General features: G+C 36.5%; 3 protein-coding genes across 9 annotated transcripts in view; 2 read left to right on the top strand and 1 right to left on the bottom strand.

Annotated features, from left to right (window-relative positions):
* Nucleotides 1-916: 916 nt before the first annotated feature.
* Nucleotides 917-6126, top strand: LOC110108500 (metacaspase-4-like). Its single transcript, XM_020839175.2, has 2 exons — nt 917-1457; nt 5167-6126. The coding sequence occupies exons 1-2, from the start codon at nt 1112-1114 to the stop codon at nt 6060-6062; spliced, it is 1242 nt and encodes a 413-aa protein (XP_020694834.1). The 5' UTR covers nt 917-1111; the 3' UTR covers nt 6063-6126.
* A 2688-nt stretch (nt 6127-8814) lies between these two features.
* LOC110108495 (metacaspase-4-like) lies at nt 8815-10338 on the top strand. The gene is made up of 2 exons (XM_020839166.2): nt 8815-9558; nt 9644-10338. Exons 1-2 carry the CDS (start codon nt 9066-9068, stop codon nt 10054-10056), a joined length of 906 nt encoding a protein of 301 aa, XP_020694825.1. The 5' UTR covers nt 8815-9065; the 3' UTR covers nt 10057-10338.
* Nucleotides 10339-13088: 2750 nt separating this feature from the next.
* LOC110108496 (protein CHLOROPLAST ENHANCING STRESS TOLERANCE, chloroplastic) overlaps nt 13089-23475 on the bottom strand; it is a 45694-nt gene continuing 35307 nt past the window's right edge. Inside the window, exons 5-8 of one of the 7 annotated variants that reach the window (XR_003701158.1) lie at nt 20661-20825; nt 20132-20224; nt 13893-13981; nt 13089-13357 (exon numbers count right to left, since the gene is read on the bottom strand). Coding sequence is in view for 4 of the 7 variants with exons in the window: in XM_028695907.1 (XP_028551740.1) it covers nt 20135-20224; nt 20661-20825 (255 nt within the window). In the remaining 3 variants the exon portion in view is untranslated. Of the gene's footprint in view, nt 13358-13492; nt 13982-19910; nt 20225-20660; nt 20826-23475 lie in introns of those variants that run through there. The other 6 variants (XR_002304469.2, XR_002304470.2, XM_028695907.1 and 3 more) reach the window with 6 other exon arrangements.

Here is a 23475-nt window from a genome sequence, read left to right as displayed (position 1 = left end):
GTCCGCCAGCATGCGGCCACGGCGCCACGCGCAGCCCCCGCCCCGCCCGCATAAGCCCTTGCTTCCGCCTGCCGTCCGCACGCCATCCGTCGGCAAAACCCAAATTTCGGGTCGGGTTGGGTCAACCCGGCAACCCGCTGGGTCGGGTTCGGATTTCTGACACGTTTGTCTACTCGGGTCGGGTTAGGGTCGACCCGTTTGAACCCGGGTCAGTTCCGGGTTCGACCCAAACCCGACCCGTGACCCGAAATTGACACCCCTACTATTTATCATGATTCAAATAATTAAGAATGTTTAGACTTTGTTTGGGAAGACTTTATTATTGCTTATTTTACTAAATAACTTCTTTAAAGCTTAATTTCATATGACTTTTTTATTATTTTCTAAAATAATTTTTATTACAATTTTTTTTACTCAAAATTTTTGCACTAAAAAATTTGTTTAGAAACGTAAGAAAATCGTCCCAAATTAGAAAAAAATATTCTGTGATGATGCCGGACTGCATCCAGAGACCAACCAGAATGCACCACATCATTTTTTTCTGGATATTGGTGCTCTCGGTACCGCATGTGCTATGTGACATGGTGCGTTCTGATTTATTTCCGGACTGTCCGGTGTCTGCACAGAACAATTTTTTTCCAAACAATTCCTTAAAAGACAACCCAAAAATCATCAAGGAGATATTATGCTTCTTCCTCTAAAGTTCATATATATACACTACATACTGCTCAAACAATGGCTCGTCGTGGAAAAAAAAAACTACCGTTAGTAAACAAAATTAACAAATAAAAAATGCAGAAATAGCAACTGCGGTCTGCGAGTAATGGAGCTCACTCAGTCCAGCGCATGCCAAGCCCAAAAAACAATAAGTCGCAGCGCATGATGGTGAGCCAGATGTGCTCGCCACTTTAGCGCACGATGGCTTATCCAACATCCGTCGCGTAAGGCTATTGAGAGAGTAATGGAGCTTACTCTGCCGACAATCGCATTATTAATGGGAGGTCCAAAGTCCAAATCTTTACTTTTTTTATCTATCGCATCCACCAAATTGATTCATTGACATCCAGCGACGCAGAGATCGCCGGAAAGCAGATCCGCCCGAGAAGAAAGCATGGTGAAGAAAGCCGTGCTGATCGGATGCAACTATCCGGGGACAAAGGCAGAGCTTAAGGGGTGCGTGAACGACGTGCTAAGAATGCATCGCTGCCTTCTCGATCGCTTCGGTTTCGACGAAAGAGACATCGAAGTCCTTATCGACACCGATAAATCGTTCACCCAGCCTACCGGCGCCAACATACGCGCGGCCATCTCCCGCCTCATACGGTCCGCCAGGCCCGGCGATTACCTCTTCGTCCACTACAGTGGCCACGGCACCCGTGTCCCGGCGGAGACCAGCGAGCACGATGACACCGGGTATGATGAGTGCATCGTCCCTTGCGACATGAATCTCATCACAGGTATGGTATATTACTCTCTATTTTTTTTAGACCAGTTTTCCTTCTTGATTTGCTGAGAAATTTTGTAACTTTTTAGGTCAAATCTGTTTTTCCCTGACAGTGAATGTCGGAAGTGAACGAAAATTCTTCTTTGCTGCTACAAACTTTGGATGATTGCGCATGTTTATGTTGAAATTTGGATATTTGGGATTTGATTAGGAATACCGCTAAACGAAACCCTGACTTGAAAGAAAATAGCATTTTTCATGTTTTTGATCACCGGGATTTGTCTTTAGTGCTTACGATGGGATTGATACGGCACCATTTGTCATTGCTATCTCTCAACTGTACTAGGCGTTTTTCTCCTCTGAGAAATGCTTTCATTGCCGAACTAGGAAAGCCAAAAAACTTTGCCACTCCAGACCACTTCTTTTGATAAATTTGATAGATTGAAACCTTGATATAATTATTCTTTAATGAGGTTCCCTTCTTGTTTTCTTGGGAAATTTACACCTTGTCCGTCAATTTTGAGGATTTGATTGCTTTAGCTATGAAAAATGTTCCCATGCATGATCAGAAAAATATAAAGCTAGTCCTCCCTTGAAGATGGAGATAGCACAACTTAAAGGCTACGCCAGATTGGTTTAAGGAGGCCTTGGAGGCCACTAAAGAAAGAAGGATCATTCCTCCCATAGAGGTGGGGATGCACTACCTAAAGGTAGGGAGGAGCGGCGCAAGAAGGCCATGGAGGTGATTGAAGATGGTTGGATCTGTCTTCAACTAGAGGTAAAGATAGCGTGACTTGAAAGTGGTTAAGAAGCACATGGGAAGGTCATCAAGGGCATTGAAAGATGTTGGATCATTCTTTCACTCGAGGTGTTGATGGTTTTTCCTAAAGGTGTTGATGGAGGGGTGCAATAACATTGTGGTGGCCACTGAAGGTGGTTAAGACTAGTACACCCTTCGGAGGTATTCATAGTAGTCCTCTTCGTCCTCTTCTTAGAGGCAAAGGTGCTATGATCTTATGGTGACATACTGACATATGAGGTTGTGTAGGAAGGTTGTATAGGAAGGTTGTAGAGTACGTTCAAGTCGATCCTTTTCAAGGGGTGGAGTGATGTGACCGTGGGAATTTAGAAAGTTACACTTTTTTTATGGTAAAGGTGGCAAGACCTGAAGATGATGGTGGAGTGATGTGAGAAGATTTTGGAGGCCTCTTTAGATGGTTATATTAATCCTCCCTTGGAGATGGAGATAGCCAATATGAAAAAAATGATGGTGTGGTATAAGGAGGTAGGGGTGTCAAATATTGACACGACCCGAAACCCGACCCGGAAAAATTCGGGTTCGGGTCAATCCGTTTGTAAAACAGGTCGGGTTCGGGTTGACCTGAAAACTTGTGGGTCGACCCGGCTAACCCGTTAGTAAAAAAAACTTTCGAAATGAAAGAAAAAATAATGACGTAAAATTGTTCTAAGTGATGGCTAAGAAATTATTTGAACTCCGTTGAGTTTTTTAAACATACAAAAAATCGATCTCGTGTAACTAAATTTTAATAAAATTTCTTTTGATTATTAAACTTCTTTGAAAAAAGTAATACATATCAAGATATGCGTTTATATTTATCATTAAACTAACAAAAAAATACATCCAATGAATGGGGTTATAATTCACATACGTACAAGACAAAAAATACATCCAATCAATGTCGTGTAAGTAAATTTTTTGAAATCCCATTAAGTCTAGTTCGGGTTCGCGGGTTGGGTTGGGTCAACCCGGCAACCCGTGCGGGTCGGGTTCGTGTTGTATATCCAGACCCGTCTAGCTATCGGGTTCGGGTCAACTTGTTTACGCTCGGGTCAACTCGGGTTGGACCCGGGTCAACTCGGGTTGGACCCTAATCCGACCCACTGACTCGAATTGACACCCCTATAAGGAGGTCATGGAGGCCTCAGGAGAAAGCCCACTCATTCTTGTCCTAGAGGTGGAGATCCATGACTTGAAGGAAGTGATGAAACGAAATACAAGGTTGTGGAGGCTGTTGAAGATGATCAGATCATCCTCCCTTGGAGGTGAAGGCATGACTTGAAAGCGACAACAGAGCAATGTGGGAATGTCATGGAGCCTATTGGAAGACATTAGATTGGTTTTTCCATGGAGATGATGACGATGCGATAGGAATATGACATAGAAGTGCAGGAAGGTTGTTTTTGCCATTGGAGGTGGTTGAATAGATCATCCTTTAGAGAGGACCAAATTTGTCCTCTTTGGGTGGTATGTGACATAGGAGACAAGGTAGCAAGGTTGTGGTGATGTTGGGTTCTCCATGAGATGCTTTCTCCTTGATCAACGACCATCGATGTAGTCACTCCAATGGTGGTTGGTGGAATGGGAGTTGTGATCATCAATGACGATGTCTTAGTATCCTCTAAGCTCTAGTATGATGTTCAGAGGCAAAGTAGAGCAATACCTCTAGCGTGACAATCTTTATATGGGCTTGAGTTTGCTCCGTGAAGTCTTAAAGTGCAAGTTTTTATAGGCATCAAGTTGAAGTTTGCCCAATACACTGGAGCTCACCCTATTGCTGGGAGGCAGTTCCCAAGTTGTTCATATATGTTCCTCTGAGAGAGGAAGGTGGGTGACTATAGCTAACTTGGGAACTGCCTAGTGCTATGTGATAAGCATCGGATGGTCAATTTGTTGGCAACCATTCATGAGATTGATTATTATTCATTGAAGAGATGAGTTGGATCCAAAAAAATCTTTGGGGAATGGTTGTTGATTTATATGAGAAATGTAAAAAAAAAAAAAAAAAAAAAAAAATATGACATCTCTTGAGTGGTTAAAATTAACAATGATGGTTGTTGTAGCATCAAGCTCAAAAGTGGAATCTTTCGGTCAGAGTGGATTGAAGATTCTAAGAAGACGCATCGATGATGACGTATTCGATTCAGGTTAGATGAGATCTTAAGTCAATGATTCCCTGTGGTTCTGATCGAACTAGGTTGTGGGTGGATCAAGCATCTTCTTTATCTTGACAAAACTAACCTAGATAAGTTAGCAACTCTGCCCATATTTGACTGAATATGGAATTGATTGTATCGGCTGATCGTATGATCCCGACAAACTTGATATGGATGCTAGGTCAATTTATCGTCGAGGAGAGATCTCATGTATGGTTGTCTTGGCTATGTGCATCGGTCTTGGCTATGGTCAACCTATAACCTATCATGCTTTCAGCATGACCAACCATTCTATAACTTTGGATTGCATTAAAGCGCATTAGATTTTGCATACTTTGTTCATTTAGATTTAGAATTTAAGGAGTTCTTATAACCTTTATGGGAAATCAATTATCAAGTTTTTTTATGGTCTTGATTACTCTTAGGAAAACAGATATTTAGATATAAAAATAACATATTATCACCATTTTAAGTTGCCCAAATCTCATCTTGATTACTTAGAATTACCTCAACTTGTAAAAACTTCAGATTCACAGTTTTTCTGCTTAGCTAAATTGCTATCAAAGAGATGAATTTGAAATCAAGATTGCGACATATGGCGTTTTTAAGATGAAATATTCGGCAAGACCAAACTAGTTTGCCGCTCTAGACTTCTTTTGATGAACCTGATGGGCATGGATGGAAAGCTTGATTGAATTCTTCCACTTCACCATTCTTTTTGTTTAATTAGTAGAAGATGGTTGTGAACTTCTGCGTTCTATATGCAGACGATGATTTTAGGGAGCTTGTAGATGATCTCCCAGGCGGCTGTCGGCTTACTATTGTCTCCGACTCTTGTCACAGTGGTGGCCTGATTGAGAGCGCCAAGGAGCAAATAGGCGAGAGCACCAAACTCAATGAAGATGAAGAAGAGACCAGCTCTGAGTTCAGCTTCTCATCTTTCTTGAAGCACAGCGTTCACAGTGCTCTGGAATCCCGTGGCATTGACTTACCTTTCGACCGACATAGCCACCATCGGCGGAACCCTAATTCTGATGAGGAAGAAGCCGTGCAAGCTGGATTTCATGGCCACCACATCAAGAGCCGATCCCTGCCCCTCTCCACTCTAATTGAAATCCTAAAGCAGAAGACTGGCAAGGAAGACATTGATGTGGGAAACATCAGGCCGACTCTCTTTGACACTTTTGGCGAGGATGCGAGCCCCAAGGTGAAGAAATTCATGAATGTCCTTCTGCAAAAGTTCGGGAGTGGCAATGAGGGTGGATTCATGGGCGTAGTGGGGGGCCTTGCAGTAAGCTTTCTCAAGCAGAAGCTGGAGGAGAACGACGATAACTATGCCAAGCCGGCATTGGAAACCAGAGTCGATAGCAAAGAGGAAGTCTATGCGGGAACAAAGAAGAGGGCGCTTCCTCAGAATGGGATTCTGATCAGTGGCTGCCAATCTGATCAGACCTCTGCTGATGCTAATCCTACAGGGAACCCTGAAGGAGCCTATGGAGCTCTCAGCAATGCAATTCAGACCATTCTTGCAGAGTCCGACGGCGAAATCGGCAACCGGAGGCTCGTTCTAACGGCTCGGAAGGTGCTGGCAAAGCAAGGATTCAAGCAGCGACCTGGACTTTACTGCACTGATGATTTTGTTGATGAACGATTTGTCTGCTGATAAAAGAGTGAGTTTGACGAAATCTGTCTTTGACAATAATAAGTGTGGCTGTGTTTTGAGTGTTTTTGGCTTCGCTTGAGATGGCTCTTTGTTGCTTCTTAAAGCAGCTTTTTAATACAAAAATTTTAAGAAGCAGCAAGAAAGCCGTCCCAAACGAAGCCTTTGTGTGCAAACTATGCTTCTTGTTCGAGTACATCTTGTGGATCTTTCTATGAAATGGCTGTTTCATGAATAAATATTTAGAGCTTTTGATATCACTAATTAAATACCTGATAATTCAACAAAGGCTTCGTTTGGGACGGCTTTTATACTGCTTCATAAAACAGATTTATAGTACAAAATTTAATTTTGTACTAAAAAGTTACTTTAAAAAACAGGAAGAAAGCCGTCCCAAACTGGTCATATTAGAATTGCAATACTTAGGTTTTGTTCTTTAAGGAGATTGGAGATTTGTTTTATCATTGAAAATTCTCATAAGCAAAGCATTAACTATGCTTGGAATAAAAACTTTTATTGGATTAGAATTGATGGTAAATAGTGGAGAATTTGATCAAGTTCTCATGATTTTATCATTTTGGTTGAGTTAGTGGACCAATTTAAGAGTTGATGGATCAATAATAACTCATTGTGTCTAACTCGTGTGCTTTAAATTTCAACTTTTTGATTCTTTTTTTTGAAGAAACTTTTTAGGATTTTTTTTTACTGTTTTATTTTTTTCAGACAATAATTATAATTTTTATTGGGCTATTTGTTTTTCGTTGTTAATGAGAAAATTTTATGATAAGAAGTTATTTTTTTTATAACAATTTCTTAAAAAGCTGATTTTCCGACAATACCGATATAATGACATTTAAAAAAGCTACAATTGTTTCAAATATGTCTTTAGAGGTTATGAGTTGGCCAATAGAGTTTGGTTTTGTAAAGCGTATGATAAAGAGGTTGGAGGGAGTATGATAAACTGAGGTTGAAGGAGATAAGCCATGAAATCTTCAAATGTGAAGATTATATACATATAAATCAGATAAAAACCTATTATGATATATTAAACTTAAAAAAGCAAGTTATTATTTAGGCTTTTTTGTATTTACTTTTAATTTATATAACATACATTTGTTACATTCATTTGTTTATAAAATATATGATACTAATAATTGAACTGATTTAATTTTGAAATGGGGAGATTTACATACATACCACCTTATACCACTCTATTTACATATTTAACACTTGAAACTTTAATATTACATACATATCATCCATAGTTTATTTTCATATCAAATATGACTGGTAGAAATAAAATATATGAGTGATAGGAAAGAAATATAAGTGGTATATTTGATATTAAAACAATATAGGGTGGTATGCATGTAATATTAAAGTTTTAGATATTAAATATGTAAATAGGATGTTACAAAGTGGTATGTATGTAAATTTCCATTTTGAAATTAACATAGAGAAAGTGAAAGAATCTCATAGTTACCATGGACTAGGATTTGCTGAACTTATATATATATATATATAGATTGGTATGTGATGATATTGTTTCGTTCATCATCAAGCTGTTGATTGGACTGTTGGATCTATAGGTAGGCTTTAACATATAGTGCTTTATTAATCGGTGGTCATAAATGTACAATAGTTTTAATGCAAAGTATGAAATTTCTACGATAGCCTACCCCGCATACTATTTTTTTCTTGATCGTGCATGAATCTCAAAGCAAAATCAAGTTGGAAACTTCAAAAATTAAATCAAAGGCCACCTGAACTCTGATTTTGGCAAACTTACAGCCAAATTGAATGTCTTGAAAATAAGAATCCAACAACACCAAATTCGACCCAATCCGAGTTCAAATAGGTCCAAATCAAAGACTCAAAGCGATTACATAGTGATTCTTTCAAGTTTCATCATGTAATGCACTTTATATGAGGTATATTTCATCTGTTTGTGTGCTAGATCTTTAAACAATGCAAAGATGTTAAACTTTATACTTTTCTACCGCCGCGAATATTCCATGACGCAACAATTCTATTGATAACAAAGTAATCATTCAACTCTTTCAGAATATGAAGAGTAGACGTTATAAATTGTAAGTTGTTTACCGTCTTATATTTAATATTATACATTTTTTAATAGCAATTGAAAAAAAAAATGTCTATGCCGGTCCCAAGCCTAGATGAAAAAAGTCGAGGGAAAATTTTAATAAAATAATTTAGGCTCCCCCTCAATAAATTTTCTGGCTCCGCCACTGATTACGGCTAAACCTAATGATTTAGTACTACCTTAATAATTTTTTAAAATTAATTAAGAGAGACCAGCAAATGAGCTTAGGAAAAAAAAAAAAAAAAGAATATGGTGATTAATAATTGATCCACGGTTTCATACCTGTAGATTTTTCAAGGTCGATCTTCTCAAGCAATTCACGTTTCTTTGCGAGGATGGCCTCAAAGGCAACATGCGGGCAATCACCTTCCCTTCGCAAGTAATAAAAAAGTTAACAATCCAGTGACTTGCAATACCCTACAAGTAACGCCACGTCAATCCTCATCCCCGGAGAAATTATTAGGTGCGGAAACCGGATGTATTTTTACGTCCAAATTTCAATAAAATATTGACGCGTGGATATTCAATTGGACTTATTTTTTATTTGATATACGTGTCCGCGAAACTTTAAGCCAAGCGCATCAAAAGCGTAGCCAAAGTGCAGGTAAAGCACAGTAAAAAAACACAACAAAAGAACAATCAAAGTGCAGCTAAAGCGTAGTTAAATCACATAGAAAAAGTACAACCAAAGTGCTCTAGGAGCCAAATTTTAAGTTCCGGCCTACACACCTAATAATTTCTCTCATCCCTGCCCCACAATTTCAACATTCCAAAGCTAGTCAATTGTACTGTCGTGTCGGCCAAAGACACCCATCAAACAAAAAGTCAACAGATAACCTGTTAAAACCCGACTAAAAAAATTTAGATTATGAGAAATCTGTCTCATAGAAAAATAAAAAAAGATGGTAGGAAAAGCCGCGGTTCTCATCGGTTGCAACTACCCAGGAACAAAGGCCGAGCTCAAGGGCTGCGTCAACGACGTCCACCGCATGCGGCGTTGCCTGATCGACCACTTCGGCTTCACCGAAGCCAACATTACGATCCTCATCGACACCGATGACTCCTACACGCTCCCAACCGGCGTTAACATACGCCGGGCTATTAACCGGCTCGTCCGCTCCGCCAACCCCGGCGACGACGACCTCTTCCTTCACTTTAGCGGTCACGGGGCTCGGCTCCCTGCCCAGCCGGAGGAGAACGATAACACGGGATATCACGAGTGCATAGTGCCGTGTGATATGAACCTCATAATCGACGAAGATTTTCGCCATTTTGTTAACAAATTGGCTGATGGATGCCGGCTGACGATTGTGGCTGATTCGTGCAATAGTGGCGGATTGATAGAGAATGCTAAGGAGCAGATTGGCGAGAGCACTGCGAAGCGAAAAGATGAAGGTAATGAGAGCAGAGAGATCTGAATATTATTAGAAGAAATCTGAAAACTTTTAGATGTCTAATTAATTTCTGAAACCTCTTACAGCCTTCGTTGACGTTCCGGCCGGAGTCGAGCTACACGCCCGTGCCGGCAACGGAGATATTCACTTAACCGGCCGCGCACTCCCCATCCCAATCTTAGTCGAACTACTGAAGGAGAGCACCGGAAAAGAGGACATCCATGAAGGCAACATCCGGTCGACAATCATCGACGCTTTCGGTGATTCTGCAAGTCCCCGACTGGCTAAGAGCGGCCACTATCGTGGAATCGAAGTTAATGGAAAAGAAGAAAGCACAAGAGCCAAAAAACAGAGCACGCTCTTAGCGCCTACAGCTCCTTCTGGTCGGTCAGTACTGATCAGTGCTTGCCAGTCCGACCAAAACGCGGCGGATGCGAAGCCGGTGATGAAGCCAGAGGAGCATATGGTGCTCTCAGCAACACAATTCAGAGCATATTAGCTGATCAGGCTAAAGGAGAGATTTTGAGCAACAGGAAGTTGGTTTTGATGGCTCGTGAGAAGCTTGCGAAGCAGGGCTTCACGCAGCGACCAGGGCTGTATTGTACTGATGAAGTTGCCGAAGAACCTTTTCTGACCAGTGATTCTGTTGTTTAGGGTTGATTGATGAAGATTAGAGAGTAATTAATTATTCTAATTACCTAATATGTGTGTGTTGTTTGATTAACTAAGTATTAATTATTTTACGTATATTTGATTTGAATTGAAGAATGTAAATTATTACTTTTTGTAATCATAGATTTGATAGTCATTTGGTTTAATTTATTTATAAACTAAAACATTTTTAAGGAAAACAAATTAGTAGGCTCTTATCAATTTTTTTCTTTCAGGATAATTCTGAAAATTTTAAATTTTGATGATATTTATTCTGTAGATTAAAAAGAGTATCTTAATTTTATTTTTTTATCATGTATTATGTCTTTATTATTTTTTTAATCTATTTGTCAATCAAAATCACATAATTTCATCACAGTTAAACATAATAGAAATATTATTTATTTATTTTCAAGTATATTGTAATCAAAATTGGATCGCCAAACCAATTATTTTTCAGTTTTAAAATTAAAATTCACATATTTAAAAACAAGCTTAGAATATATAAGGATTAAAATAAATGAAATTAATTTTCTTAAAATATATATATTGAAAATTTTTATATATCCAGACTAATTGTCAAGAGCCCCTGTAATGATGTTAATGGTCCGGCAGATATTCAAATCCAAATTTCCTTCCTTCTAATTACCAGAAGAGTTTTCAAATTTCAACGGTCCAGGCCATATAAAGGCATGCAGGAATACTTTTGACCCGTTAAAGTATTATGAAAGCACTCTCGGAACAAATGATTATCCCCCTTTTAGGCTTCGTTTGAAATGGCTTTCTTGTTGCTTCTTAAAGCAGCTTTCTAGTTCAATAATTAAAAATTTTTGTACTAAAAAGCTGCTTTAAGAAACAATAAGAAAGCCATCCCAAACGAAGACTTAATTTTATTTTTACATTCAAAATCTTATGTGGTCTTCAAATTCAAGATCACCCTATAATTTTTTTTTATAATATAAATAGAGCATCATCAATTTTTATTATAATCCATAGTCAATTTGCTAGCTTCAATCTGAGCTACAACTCAATGATAAAGTTAAACTTCACAGCCCTCCCACTCTGCAGGAGTAGTCTAATGCTGAAAGAGTCTATCAATACCAAACGCTTTGACAAAAATAAGCTCATCCTGCATTCCTACATCCAATCTGAAGAAACAGCAAATCATAGGCTGGTTTGGTATCTCATGCTATTTACAGCTAGACTCAAGAATGGGTGGGTTGAGTCAGACCGGGTTCACAATGGGTCATATTGAGCTGGAAAGTTTGAAATTGCAGCTCAATCTAATCAAGCCACTCAGGGCGTTACAGATATGGAAATCTTCAACAAAACTCCATACAATGGAGTATTGTAGATACATACCTGAATTGAAAGAACCTTCCTGATCCGAGGAAGCATGGAATAGAAGATTGAGTATGAAAAACGATTAGTCTAATACATTTCACCATTGGTTGGTCCTAATCAGAAATCAACTCTATAAATATTTCAAAATCCTACAAAATTACTATTTTACTTATACAATCATTAAATTTTCGATGACATTTAATTCAAAAGGCCATCAGCAGATGCAAAAACATTTTTTTTTTTGGAACAAAAGCAGGGTATCTATCCCTTCACACTCCCAAAGGAGGCGCATGACGGCGTAACTAGTCCCTTGGTGGGCCAACCAGCAACCAACCCCACAGATTCAGGGCCACAACTATTTTCTCTCCATTTAAGGAGTCGCGCCGCATGAGAGAGGAATCAAACATGAGTTGGGGGGTTCCCAATCACACTCGCCCACAAACTCAGCTCAGTGGGGTGATGCAAAAACATTTCATTTGATAACATTTTATTTTCACCAAAATAATAAATTATTAAATCACATTCAAATTATATTTTGACACAGCGCATTTGACAGAAAAAGACTGAATCAAATGAACATTATCTGATACACAATACTGAGATCAGCATGATGAGAAGGGTGAAAAGCCAGGAAGAACTGGATATTTTTGTCCTAAAATCTCTTAACACATTTACATTCAGGGAAGGAAAATAAAAGCCAATGAGCGCATACAACAGATTCTCCTACCTATTTGAGATCGGATTTGGGCCGTTGGGTGCTTCGTGTTCATCTGCATCAAACTGAGAAGAAGAAGGTTCATTTGAATCGACCTCCATTGACTGTGACATTGAAGAAGAGAGAATCATGCGAGATGAAGATGAGGGCATGGAGTTCTTGAGATGGAGTTTTGATTGAGCAAAGAATAGAAAGAAGAGCAAAAGAAGAAGACGTATTAGAATCAGATCAATTGATCTCTTAGACCTTTCAATAGCCTCCATGGAACTTTTAGATTGTGCTTAGGAGAAGAAGACACGCCCAGGAAATTGTAAGGAGATCAATATCCATGAACAGACTGGCAGAAAGAGAAGGCAATGATTGCTAGGCCTCCAATTTTGAATGAGGTGCGGTTATAGCCTATGAAGGTACATATAAATAAGGAGATTTTGGTTCATTTATTTATCTAAGAAACTAAGGCTGCTTAAAGCAGCTTTTTAATGCAAAAATAATTTTTTTTTTACTAAAAAGTTGCTTTAAAAGTAATAAAAAAGTTGTCCCAAACAAAACCTAAATTTGAGTCAACTTCAAATGAACCTAATTCGGCCTAACAGATGTTTGTGTCCCTACAAACAAAACTAATTATTCCATTTATATGGTCATGAAAGCTTCCTTCTATGTAACTCACTGTTCATCGGGAGCACAAACGATGTGACCTTCACTTGCTAAGTTGGTAACTTTTAGATATGAGTAAAGAATAAAGCGACAAAATCTTGAATAAGAAAATCTTAAGTAAGTTGTGTGTGAAACGCTGTGATTCTTGAAATGTAAAAGATCTGTGATTTAAAAAAAGTATTTCTTCAAAATCTTAAGTAAATGATACACAGATCCTGTTGGTTACAAGCTTTAAGCTTCTGAGCAGGAGAGAACTTGAATTCAATGCTTGCATATGTAATGTGTTTAAATTTATGATTTAATTCGCTCAAAATTCAAAATAAAATCTTAAAAAATGAGATTCCTGATTTAACACAAAAAAATCTTCCAAGAATATAAAATTACTTCAAATACCTTTAGCTAAATCAGCTGCCGATGCTTAGGAGTTGTTTGATCCCTTGAAAATGAAAGAAAAAAAAAAAGAAACATTGTGACATAAATAAATAAATAAGCAATAATTATCTGACAGTAGATTTATACAAAAAATAAAATGATTTATTTAGTTAGTTTAAATTTGAATCAAGTATTAAAAAAACACTCAAATATACGCAATTATCCTTGGCATATCAACAACCGATAAGAAGCAATTGAAGTGTATGCTTGCAAGCTATATGCAACTAAAGAAGCCTAAAAAGTGATACATTAAAAAAACTCATCAGTAGTAAATATCATCGACTTTTGAGGGAGATAATCTTGAGAGGTAAAGTGAGGAGAGCTCAGGGAACTCTGCCAAGTTTACCCAGAAGAATGGCATTGCTTTCTGGAAAGAATAGCTCCTATGTTTTCCTGCCTTGAAATCCCAGAAGCTGCTCCCATAATGGGAAGCCTTGGGGTCCCACTCCTCACTCCTAAATCACTTTTCCCTCAAACAGAATAGTAAGGAAAGAAGAAGCATGTAGTAAAAGAGAGATTGATTGTGAGATATGGTTTACCTTAATCCAAGATGCTTTTGTCACTTACTTACGTCCCCTTTCTGCTTTTCCTCATTCTTTCTCAACAGTAGAGGTTGAAAATCTGAATGCTAGCCAACGCAGGTTATTTATTATTTGTTAAGTAGCAATGCCGAGGCTATGAAAATCAAGGAATAGGGGAAACTTATATACAAGTTGACCAAAAAAATCTTATTATATTTTTACTTCAAATTCAATAGCTGCACTTAAAAGGAAGGAATGGAAGATGAGGACTCATAAAAGTGGCCCCAAATAGGCAGGACAAGACTATTGAAGATGATGAATATTTGAAATTTGATCCTTCTTATTTATGAATCATTTAAATCTCTTCAACTCTTTCAGACTTTCTTGAAGAACAAAAACAACGACATCAATCCTTATCTCACTACGTGTGGTCGGCTACATGAATCATTTTTATCCATTGTCCTTTTAAGAGACAAATTATCATTCAAATTTAATAAAAAAAAGTCATTTCTAATATTTTCTAGCCAAGTCCTTCTAGGTCTAGCTCTACCTTTCTTAACATAGGCTAAATCCAATACATATACTCTCTTAACCGGGTCATTGGAAGGACGACATTTTATGCATCTAAACCATCTAAGGAGACTATCTCTAATCTTATATGTTACTGGATCTACTCTAACATTTTCACATACAAACTCTAAGATGAAGTCACTCATCCACCTGAGCATCCTCTCATATGCAACACTTAACTTTATGCTTCTCTTTCAATAGCCAACATTCTTTCAAACTTTCTTCAATGAAACAAAATAGGAAATTGACATAGCATTTAATCCAATTTCTTCATGCATGGTTGACCATGAGGGGAGAGAGAGAGAGACACACACACACACAAATTATTATGTGTGGAGTCCAGATATAGCTTTGTGTCCGGACTCCAATAAAATCGCGACACCTGGATTGTACACGTGGATATTCATTTCTATTTCACATTTAATTTTTTTCTTGCCATCCCGACCTACCTGACCCAGAAATTTCTTGTTCAACTATTAAGGTTTAGGATTGACACTCTTTTTTAAAATGAAATACCGCAAAAGTTCGGTATTTTTTAGGATTTTAGCTCAACAAATTTTTCATAACTGCTGAGAACGAAGAAACGAGGAAAAGCCAATAAAGATGAAGACTGGTTCGGAGGAGAAAAAGTCGATAAAGATGAAGATTGGTTTTGAGGAGGAAAAGTCGATGAAGATGAATATTGGTTTGGAGGAAAAGCTAACAAAAAAATGAGTAATGATAGTTTTTTTCTATACAATTAGGGAATATATAATTTTGAAGTTTTGTTTGTATTTTATAGATCATGCTTTGTTTTTATCTTTGTGTTTGATTCTTCTCAATAATATAATATTGCATTCTTAAATACGCGCTAATCCTAAACTTGAAGTCACGTAGGTCTTGCAGAGCACACCGAAGCTATCAGATTATTAAGTTACAGCCTGTCGTGATATGAGATTGAAGAACAACAGTATGATTCTGCATTTGGGAGCCCTTTTCGGATGCTGAAGGGCTATGTTTGCTGGGCTCGACATGTTCTGATAGCACATCAGAGAGTACTCCAACAGGCAGGGGTCTGCAAAGCAATCTATGCATTGTTATTTGACTACAATCGGCTTTCTTACTCCTAGCTTCAGACACTAGTTGAGCACTGGGACAATATTACGAACTCCTGCTGAATTGGGAAAATAAGATGGTGATTACTCAAGGAATTCACTCCCTAGTAGGATTTTTACTTAAGATAATGGCACTATGGCATGAATCCCACTTTTCAAACTTAAGATTTCATTCTCCTTAAAGCAGATTGAATTTTAGTCAACGAGATTTCCCCCGACGATTGTAACGGGGTTTGTTAGAAAACTTATGCTAATCATTTAATCTAACACAGTTAATCGCAGTTGTGTATCAACAAGGTAGGGACAAACAGTTTAAATTGTTGTCTTGAACTAGTTTAGACTAAAATTAGGTAATGTTTTGGTTTGAGCGACAATCACGAGCAATTGAAGTGAATCACAGAACATGCGAACAGAATGTTCACACAAACGAAGTGTTAAACAAAGGAATTTACATGGAAGAGGTAGAGACGAAATATTGGGTTGGTCACATGGATCGTGCGGGTACTAACTAAAGCAGTTCACATGAGCGGAGTGGCTAGGTGATACAGTCAGACCAGAGGCGAAGGCGGGCTAGGCATTAGGAGAAGAAGTTCGGGTGAGAGAAGCGGCAGGATTAAAATTTTGGGAATCCGCACGGGAGTGCGCACGTTTTCCAGTGTTCGGTCGACAGTAAAATCACACACGGAAGCGTACTTGCATGAAATGGACAAGGTTTGAGGCTGAGGTTGCAGTTCACAGACAATGAGCCTGTTCATAAATTCTGAATAAGTGATGCCTTATGTATAAAGATTCCTCGTATAGCTCACTTGCTCACAAGATTTTATCAAAAAAAAAATTTATACGAACCACACCCAATATTAGATGCCTTTTTGATGTTCACTCATTAAGGAGGCTCTCTCGGGGGCTTTGAATAATTCGAGATTTTATCTATGCTTATTCCCTCCTAGGGCTCACTGTAATACCCCACAACACCCCTTAACATTATTGTAGGGTGTAACAAGCCTAACATAACATTTTTCATTAATAAACATCTGTGCAATTCCTTTATGAAAAATTTATATAAAACATCAATAACATTTCATTTGATATATCTATGGAAGCATCTAATAACTTAAAATTTCAACAAAGACATACTTACATAGCCACTAATGAAAATCAGTCTAATACATTACTGAACTATCTACATACCTCAAATGTAGATTCACAAATAAATTATACACTAGCATCTACAATAGAAGAACTTTCCACTTAATCTGCATTGACCTTCTCTTTTCCTTTTTCTAGAACAACAACCAGTATAAAAAGTACTGCTAAGTTATGAGGCTTTGCAAATTAAATAATAGTTAAAATATAATAATTGAAATAAATAAAAAAATTGAAATCATTATTGACTAAACTTACCTTTACTTATAACATATCATAAAATTATAATTAACATTAGTCATTACTTCTTATGAAGTTTAAACTAAATATCCATTTTAGTTTTTAAAAGACTTTACTACACTTTCACAAAAATATTCAATGGAGTCCATGTAAACCTGACATTATAGCCATTGAATTACATAAATGTTCCTTTTGACTCTTTAGAGGTTCCTTTTGCCCCACATGCTATACAGGTCTCATATCTTTGGGGTCCCTTTTGCCCCACTTACAATGCATTTTAATATATGAGAACCCTTTTGTCCCACCTGCATTGATAAGTTTACATAAATTTATAGCCAAACTTTACTTAAATGGATATTAATTAAACTTCCATATTCATAAGTCCTAATTGTTTTGTTGCATGCTTTCATAATCATTTCGGTTTTAATTTACATACAAATAAAATGCATTGTAGGAAAAGGAAAATATTTAGATTAACATACTAAACTTTATTTTGAACTCACATGTTTAATTTATGTACATGATTGTTCACACTTGAAAACTTCGATGAAAAAAATCATTTCTATACATTAAACAAATTTAATACTATTTTTACTTTAAGCCATTCAAAATTAACCTTCATACTTACAAATGAAAGTCATTATATGTGTAATATCATTGCATTACTTAACTATGTGATTAACTGTTTCTTCCAATTCCACAACACGAAATCTTTTCCTTTGATAAACTATCCCAAAATCTTCTTTCTGCATATATCTGATGAATCCTAAAATTACGATTGGTACACACCTCTTTAGAAACTTTCCTTAACATTTAAAATTCTATAAAATCATTAAAGAAAAACAAATTACTTACCTCAAATAGTTCTTTCCCTAATTTCCTCTTCTTTTGTTTTAACATAATTCTTTACTGCAAATCCACTCTCAAATCATACTGTGGAAACCAACAAACATAAATAATATACCCAAAATTCCTTGTTAATTATTCTGAATTTAAACATAACGTTACTTACCTAAATCTGCACTTTCTTTGATCTTCCTTTTGCATTCAACATTCTTCACTTTCTTCTTCTTTTTCACTAAACTTTTATTGGCTTCTTACTCTTCCAAACCCTCCTTACTGTTCTCATTTGGTTACAAATTCTTCACAGCAAGGCCGCTCCCATCTACAGAATTCTGAATCTTGCACAGCCGAATTGATCTACAGTCCCGCAAACAGTCACTGCGGAAATCTGCTATAGGAATTCTGCACTGCCGATTCTGCCTACAGAGATTTCTGCTACACTACCGAACTTCACTTATCCCAATTTTTCACTGTGGCTTGCGTTAACTGCTGCTCCTTATCCACAGCCAAAATGCTTTGTTGCCTACGTTAAGGACGAGGGAATGAGGGCCCACCACTTAATTGCCATCCCTCACACCCTTTGAAAGCATCACTTCAATGTACAAATAATTATCTAATTTAACTTAAATCTGTTATTTATATAATTATTAATACTTATCCATTTATTAAACACCTACTAACTGTTTATATAATTTTAACAAGCAGTTAACATTACTTTAAATCTATATTTTAGATTATAATTAAATAAACTCTCATTTTTCATACCTAAATACATTGGGTCTTACACTCACTCACCAGGAAGTCTCTCTCGAAGGAACTTTTATTTGGTCCGGTCACAGGACGTAGCTCTACGTTAGGCCGCCAGTAGAATCGCGCCACGCGTTCTCACTATTTACAGCGCGCCCCGACAACCCGATCCGGAACGGACCCAGGATGGCTCGGTATTTCTTGATTTTGCTAGGTATTGCTCGGTATTGCTAGATATTAGTCGATTTTGCTCGGCAATAACCAATACCGAGCAATACCGAGCAAATACCGAGTAATATCGAGCAATACCGAGTTGTACCGAGTTTTACTAGAAAAACTCGGTACAACTCGGTATTGCTCGGTATTGGTCTTTACAGAGCAGTATTTCTCATTATTGCCAAGCAATACTGAGCAAATACCGAGTAATACCTCGCAATACGCGAACATAGCATTCCCGGGTTCCGGTCCGGGTCAAGTCGTCGGGCCGCACGGTAAAGAGTAAGAGCATGTGGCGACATGTTATTGGCGGCCGAACGTAGCTCTACGTCCGGTCAGAGGACGTAATAATTGTTCCGAACGAAGACTCTTAGTAAGTGTTTTGTCCAACATAAAGTGACTCTTGGAGCTCACCCATCAAGGATCCAGGACTTTGAATAGACAAAGAGCCTATCAATGCCACTACAAGAAATTCAGTTGTTTCCGACGAATTATACAGCAGAATAATGTTTGTCGTACCCCCCCTGCCACTACAAGAAATTCAGTTGTTTCCGACGAATTATACAGCAGAATAATGTTTGTCGTAAATGCCAAATGGATTTCCTACGGAAATTTTCGCATAAAATTTTGGATGAATTTTGTGGTGGAATTTCCACAGCAAATTTACGACATAATTTCTACCGCTTTTGGATGACTTCTGCGGCGGAAATTCCCGCAAATTTTTGTAAATTAATTATTAATTATAATTAATTATTAATTTTAATATATACTCAATTATAATTTAAATATAAAAAAGTAACAGTTTTAACAACTTCCTCTTAAAGGAGTAAGTCTATCCTAATACATGCAGGAAAAAACTGTAATGTGACCAATTTGTCAGAAAATAACATGATATAGGCCAGAAACTCCTCAATAACTGCTGAAAGTCGTCAGATTGAACCTCTCACAAACCATTGCAATCCAACCACTAGCACTTGTTCAATAGTAGCCATTCACAAAAAACTAATAAAGAACAAAATAGCAACAGAACCTAAAAACTTAGAAGAATATTGAATAACCAATAAAGAATGCCTTTCATATAAATATAGAAATTACTAGGCTGGAAATCAACAAGCGTGACTATTCATATTGGATGCTCCATCTAAAAACATCTAAATTAATGAAGAATGATAATAGAGTCGAATAAACTCAATTGTGGCAATAACCACAGATTATAGGAATCAATAGATCAAAAACTTGCCATACATGATTGCGACTAAATACAGAGCAGCTTGTTTATTTGTCTGAGTCAACTATAATTAAAAAAGTAGAAAAAAGAGGCAAAAGACCTATCTAAATGCATAATAAGTTATCTATATATTTCCATTTACAAGAAAATTACAAATAAGTGGAAATGTGTCTCACTTTTTATTGGAGAGAGTTATAGAACAGAACAAGTACGACAGAAACACCAATTATGAGAGGCAAAGCCGTCACCAAGTACAAAGCACCATAACCCTGCATTTGACGTAATTACTTTAGCGTAGCTATGCAGTGCTGGTAAAAACTAAAGCTGAATTAAAGCAAAGTATAATAATAATAATAATAATAATAATAATAATAATAATAATAATAATAATAATAATAAATGAATCTTTTGTTCACTTGCGTAAACCTTTTGTTCCACACCAATGCATGAGAGTAAGATTTCGTTTGGGATTGCTTTTTTATTGCTTCTTAAAGCATCTTCCTAGTACAAAAATTTTATTTTTTGTACTAGGAAGTTGCTTTAAGAAGCAGAAAGAAAGCCATCCCAAACAAAGCCTAAATTATCATAAATCAGTAGCAAATGCAGGAAAGCAAAGTTATTAAAAAACTGGTCAAGAGGAACATGATCAGAACTGAAAATTCCCGAGTTATAGAACTAAAAGAAATGAAGTTGACATGAGTTTACCACAGCAGGGGGTACTTCTATATCTTCATCTTCATCCTCAGCTTCAATGTCAGCAGCTGAGTCCCAGTCAATGTTGAGTCTCTTAGCAGCTTCACGGGGATCAACTCCAGTGTCTGTCGCTCTAGCATACAGAGATTTAGTGCGCTTTTTCTTTGGTGCTTCAACCTGTGTAGGGGATTGGCATACATCACGTGAAGATCAGAGCAATAATCTGAGCATAAAGGCTGCCTTAATAGGCTATCAGCTTATCAGAGGCGTACAAACTATATATTTCCCTTGCGCAAACTAATAGATAAGTCATACTTCCTCAATTTTTAATTGTATTTTTCTAATTGGTGAGGGACAATGTGGAGCGGGTGTGCTGGTGGGGCACTTGGTTTCATTGGGACAATATAGTATTTAGCCAGCAATCCAAAGAAGATATACTTGTCTAGTTGTGCTATTGGAAGATCTGCATCAATGGTTCTTGACTACACCAATGTATTAAAAGAAATGCAAGAATTTTTAGGACCATAAAAGCTTTGCGCATATTGTTACCGCTCTTGTAACTGCCCAAGCAGAGATGCATCAGCTAATCAAAATGATGTTTATATGATCAATATTACCATGAAGAAGAAGAAGATGATGATGATGCAATATTTCCATTAAACCAAAAATAAATAAATATGAATAGTGTAATGAGCACCTTATACATAAGCTCTGGGATTTGATATACAACCCATTTTACACAAAAAAAAAAAAGCTCTGGCTTTGCAAGTCGTACAAAAGAAAGCTTGTTAATACCCAAACAAATGAAAGTAAGCACGTACAGTGAATAGACATATATGCTAGTACAAAGTAGGCAAGCTTCAAAGGCACCGATTGAACATGTTCTAAATCCCAGAGCATTCTAACTAGGTAAGAAAGTAAATCAGAGGCTCATACAAAGACAATTACGAAGTGCAAGATCAAACTCAAAACAGCAATACATTTTAAGAAAATTATATTAAAAATATAAGACAGTTTTTTTAATTATAAGACAACACACAAAATCTTTTTTTTTTTTTTTTTTGTTTGAGATAATATTTGATTATCTCATGGTTTTTTCCTTTTTATAATATATCTTGTTGTTTTTAATAAATGTCTTGTAATCCTGGTGTATTTTTGTATAAAAAACTCTTGATATGATTTTTTTTCTTCTAACTCATTAGTACAGTTAGAAGTCAGCAATTAATCGGCTTTCAGTTCCCAAAAGGGAAAAGGAACAGGTTAGAAGATTCATGAAGATAAAGATAATCAACAAAATGTTTTAAGGGATTATGCTAAAAGTAAAATCTAATCCTTCAGCAGAAATTGAGAAGTAATGAGAAGGTTTAGAAAAATAATGATTTTGACTGTTGTCATAAGTACATTATTAGTTGATGTAAGATAAATCTTGAATATGCAAATAATCTCCTATTAAGTTCTTATCATATGGCATAAGGAATATTGTTATATATTTACATGTGTAACAAATGTAATGTTGTAGAACTATTTGTGATATGATTGGTAAACAAGGCCGACATATCCATGAAGTTACAAATCTTTTGAGGGTCGTTGGACCCCACAGTTAGTGAGAATCTTATCCAAAGTAACTTGGCAGAACAATTACATACAAAACTACAAAGGTACTATGATAGATGATTGACAAGTTATCTTCGGATATATAATAATATGCATGATGAGATTGCATAAGGATATGTTAGTATATAAATGCAATTATTATTTTTCATATAAACAATCATGAACATCAACCTAATATAAATCATTCTAAAGCAATTGACACATTTTGATTTTCATGCTATACAAAATTACTCTAAGCCAATGATACAATGACTTAATTACATTTATATTATATTATAAATTATGCCTATGTTATTATTCATCATGCACTCCTTGATCTATGCTGTTTATATTTTAATAAATAAATTTTTTATTGAGTTTGCATGTCAAATTCAGCTTTGATAAACTTCTCTTTTAAAAAATTCTACTAGGTTGCTATGTAGACCACTACTATATAAGCAGATCTTTCAACAATAGTTATTTCATTCATTCAATAATTATATTTAAGTTTATGATTTTTTATTAAGCTTCTATTTGGATTGGATTAGTTATAGCATATGTTGTTGATTTTTTTCCTTACCTTTCCATTTGTTGTAGTTTTTACTTGTCCTGTTAAAAAATTATTAAAGACTTTATTGATGCAAAAAGATTTTATTGCTTGGATTTATGATTATACATTTTTGCTTATATTTATTCATGTATCAATCTTTTTCCTCTTGAATACCAAAGCGTTTTTATTTGATCTTGAATCCTGAAACTTATCCCACGAGTTGAGATTAAAACCTTTTATCATGTCCCTTGTTATCTAGATATACGACCTTTCATACTTGGGGTTTGACAACTTCTAAGTCTCACACTTTATCAAAGATTAGAATCATGGAAGAAGAATGATTTGCACATTCAAAAACAAAATTTTAGTAGGTCATAGAAGTACCTTTATATATCTTAGGCACATATTTATAAGCTTCATGAAATATAAAACAGCCAAGATGAAACAGAAGAACCCCGCAAGAACTGCCTGCAAGATGAGTCAGTGCCAAGCTAATTGATGGGGACATCAACTCGTGGAAGGTTTATCAGAGGCGTGGCCGTCGATCTACGGCCACGATCAAGTCTTTGTATTTCTGAGTCATTTATGTTATTTTATTATTCATGTATTTTTCTATTTGCTTAGTGTCATTTTGGGTTTTCCGTTTGTACCCCTTTAGGGAGAATTATCGTGTGTGGGCCCAAA

The sequence above is a fragment of the Dendrobium catenatum genome, unplaced genomic scaffold, assembly GCF_001605985.2.
Source record: "Dendrobium catenatum unplaced genomic scaffold, ASM160598v2 fragScaff_scaffold_72, whole genome shotgun sequence".
NCBI lineage: Eukaryota > Viridiplantae > Streptophyta > Magnoliopsida > Asparagales > Orchidaceae > Dendrobium > Dendrobium catenatum.
The sequence above is the reverse complement of the archived record's forward strand: the minus strand, read 5'-3'. Positions and strand labels throughout refer to the sequence as shown.

Excerpts from the sequence above, each read along its gene's own strand:
- LOC110108500 (XM_020839175.2), top strand. The coding sequence starts at position 1,112 with ATGGTGAAGAAAGCCGTGCTGATCGGATGCAACTATCCGGGGACAAAG. Across the intron at positions 1,458-5,166 it reads CGACATGAATCTCATCACAG|ACGATGATTTTAGGGAGCTT; the intron begins GTATGGTATATT and ends TTCTATATGCAG.
- LOC110108495 (XM_020839166.2), top strand. The coding sequence starts at position 9,066 with ATGGTAGGAAAAGCCGCGGTTCTCATCGGTTGCAACTACCCAGGAACA. Across the intron at positions 9,559-9,643 it reads TGCGAAGCGAAAAGATGAAG|CCTTCGTTGACGTTCCGGCC; the intron begins GTAATGAGAGCA and ends AACCTCTTACAG.